The 3,686-nt window shown below is 38.0% G+C and overlaps 1 protein-coding gene across 1 annotated transcript in view; it reads right to left on the bottom strand.

The window, feature by feature from the left end:
• The window catches only part of pou6f2 (POU class 6 homeobox 2), a 70,105-nt gene extending 66,419 nt beyond the window's left edge, over nucleotides 1–3,686 (bottom strand). Inside the window, exon 1 of the mRNA XM_032503876.1 lies at nucleotides 3,365–3,686. Within this exon, the coding sequence (XP_032359767.1) occupies nucleotides 3,365–3,530 (166 nt within the window). The 5' untranslated portion in view covers nucleotides 3,531–3,686. The remainder of the gene's footprint in view (nucleotides 1–3,364) is intronic.

The raw sequence follows: 3,686 nt of genomic DNA on the forward strand, positions 1-3,686 counted from the left end.
TTTACCCAGCGCAACTGGGCGAGCTCATGAATATTAATGAGCTCAGGCAACATGACATCACACTGACCAGCTTTTGTAATTGGCCTGATTTCTCCTCTGATTTCTTTTCAGTGGCTGGAGCTGACAGAGGAGGTAGCAGTTCATCTTCACATTCACGACGTAACACAAAAACATAAGGACCTAACGTATTTTAAAAAATGCAAGTAAAAACGGTTTTGTGTGGCAGGGCAACTTTAACATGATTTGTATTACTTTGAAACTATTAAGTGTGTGCTGTTCTGTGCATGGGGTAAGCATGTTGGTTTGTGTGAAAGTCATGGAAAAAAAGGACTATATCAGAGAGGTTATGCAAAAATAATAGCCGTAAAACAGAACGTTTTCATTTTTCTATACTCTGAAACTGAGGAATCCAAAGTATTCTTGCATCTTCACCACAATTAAAGTAAAAGGAGAATAATCTTAATGGCTGCACAGTTCAGAGCCACATAAAGAAAACCACTGAATAATGTAAGGCCTAGTTTAAAGCATATTAGTGGCGTTTATGTTGATACAGTGAGAATTGAAAACCTAATACAATATCCTTGCAACCACGAGAGTTCAGTGCAAACACAAATACAAACAAATGGGGCTCAAATTACTACATAAAATCAAACTCATGTACGGAACCAAAATATCCTAATTAATTATTATCCTTTCTTTAACTACTCAAAGGAGTCCAAATTCAGATGCATGGAGCATTTTGCATCTTTAAAATCAGGATAGCTTTTACTTTTATGGCCACATGAGTTACGCTCAATTGGTTTGAGAGACGCTTCATAGACCCCACTCAACACGTAGGGGGTAATGTAACCCATCAAGCGGAGTTAAACATGAAAATTTCCAAAATGTTCACTCAAAAACTTCTACTAGATACCAAACAAAACAAGGAGACTACCATCTAGACTGAGTAAAAAATGTAAGTGACCAATCACTATCACTAAACCTTTCCCTTCTGTCTGGTAGACAGATGCACGCACGCATGCATGCACGCACGCACGCACGCACACACACACTTTTTATTCCCTCCTAGCTCCCCCAGCAAAAGACACAGTGCCACATCTCCTTGTCGGTCCCTGCCTTTTTCTCTGACAAGTCATGTGGGCAGCGCTTCCCAAACCAAACCTGCCACTGGCACAGCCCAGGGCCCTCTGCCACTGGGCTGAGAAAAACCCTCCCCCAAAGATTTCCCACTGGAGAGGCTCTGACAAGCCATCAGACAGGGCATCAGCATCAAGCACAAACAGGACACACATAAAAATCTTAATCTTATGGTTTAAGAATTACAATACAGCAATATGTTACTTGCCTGTTGTTCTTAAGTCATTGACAAAAACGGATTAGTAATGTCAAACCAAAATAGCTTCAAATATAAATAAATAGTAAAGCATTTAACAACGATTAAGTGTACATGCACGTAAGAAAAAGCAGCAAAAGTAGCAAGTGAGCAGCAGGAGAGGAGTCAGATAGAGACTGATCAGAAACGAAGAAAGAGGGAGAGACTTGATGCTTATTAAACCAAATTAGAACACTTCAGAGAAAAATCCTGCAGTACACAGTCCTTGTTTAGAAGTCTCTTGCCTCGGGTTATTCTTGAAAAAAGGATTTAAAGGACAGCTGAAATCTCACTGATTAGATTTGGCTAGCTCTCCTCAAAATTCGTATTTTATTTTGTTCACAAATGTATATAGGCACTATACGCTCTGCCACTTCCCAGGACACACACACACACACACACACACACACACACACACACACACACACACACACACACACACACACACACACACACACACACACACACACACACACACACACACACACACACACACACACAGTCTAAAAAAATGCACTGCAGTATAAATGTATAACCAGCAACAGAACAATAATATGCCAGAATCTCACACACATGTACACTAAGACATAGACACACACTGATAAACACACAGTTTAACTTTTAGAAATGCAAATACACACAAACAGACCATCACAAGCAGAAGAGACAAGATAGTTTGTCTAAATATACAAAAAAGAAAGTCTAAAGCCATTAGAGAGGAATTGTTGTCACCTTGCATCCACATAAAAAAAAGAAATACTTTATTTAATAGTAATTATTATTATTATTATTATTATTGTTATTAATATAATCATTATACAACTTAACAAGTCTTCCAAATTTGTTTTGCACAATATTTAAATTGGTCTCTTTAAAGAAGCTTTCTACTGATATTAAGCTAATAGAAGCTAAAGTCTTAGAATCAATTTTTTTTAGTGTGGATGAATACATTTACACATATCAAGGATGAGAGCACACAATTTCCTTAAAATTAAATATATAAATTCAACTTTAAATTCTGTAGCTGTAGAACAATCAGCAGTTACTAGGCACTTCAATTTGATATAAATACAAATATTCAGTTTGTAATTATTTCTAATTCTAATGATTATAAAATCTCTCTAAAGAAGGTTTCTTTGGAAAAAACCTTACAGCTACATTACCTTTCCCATTGCATCAAATAATTAGAAAAATTGCTAAAATAGTAATTTATATCATTATGCTTATTGCTTTATAATGAGGTCCAGGGATTGAATTAGTCCACATGATTGAAACACCTTATAATAAAAACACACACGCGCTCACACTGATTTAGACACAATCAAAATAGAGTGTGAAAGCTCAATTAAGGAGATAACTGCAAAAATAATGAGGCATACTGATATATTGGGTAATTTTGAGGATCATTTGCAACTGAAGATTCCAAAAGACTAAAAATTGCTGAATAAACTGAAAATAAATAACTTTAAAAAGAGAAGTCTCTGTAATAGTCTAGAAATAATATTATATCTGATGTGCAAATGATAAACATATTTGACATAAAGAAGGGGTTTAAATTTCCCTCAGTACAAAGTTATTAGTTATCTGCATAAGTTGCGATTAATTCTAACAATGTAACAAATACAAAATTTACAAAAGGAAGACGAAGGTGGGCTTAAAGCAAAAAGATTTTTAAAGGTCAGTTACACTTTTAAATACATTTTGTATAAAGAAGAGTCATGCAAAGATGCAAAAGGATCAACATGATGCACTAGTGCTTTTGTTAACACTAAATTACATAAAATACAATTTCCCCATAAAGACATCTAAGCTTTATGAGAGCCGAACATTAACTTGGTCATTGCTCTTAAACTAAGTTTGCTGCCTGACACTGCTGACACCTGTCCCAGCACTGAATACCCCTCTATTCTCACCTCACCGCTGCCTAAACCAGACCTCAGCAAGCAGATTTATAAAGGAGAAGGGACAAACAGGAGGCGTGAGCCGACTTACCGTACAGCTTGTTGGGAGTGCCCTCTCTGTCCGTGGCCTCGGAGGGCAGGAGCTCGTCGTTCAGATCGCTGTCTGGGGTGGCCGCTTTGTCGTCCGCCCGGAGTTCTGCCGCGCTCATGTCGCTGCGCAGGGAGAGCAGCGGCTTGCTCAGCTGCCCTGTAATCATCGGATTCTGGAGGGAGGAAACCCAGGTGGGAAACAGGGAGGAGAAAAAAAAAAGAGAAAACACCCCTGGTTAGATGTGCTTCGGCGTCTTACCCTCACCAGCTCCTTCTCTATGTCTCTACTCACTCTCTCTCTTCCCAGCTTCTCCTTTCTATCG

This window comes from Etheostoma spectabile, chromosome 22 (assembly GCF_008692095.1).
Source record: "Etheostoma spectabile isolate EspeVRDwgs_2016 chromosome 22, UIUC_Espe_1.0, whole genome shotgun sequence".
NCBI lineage: Eukaryota > Metazoa > Chordata > Actinopteri > Perciformes > Percidae > Etheostoma > Etheostoma spectabile.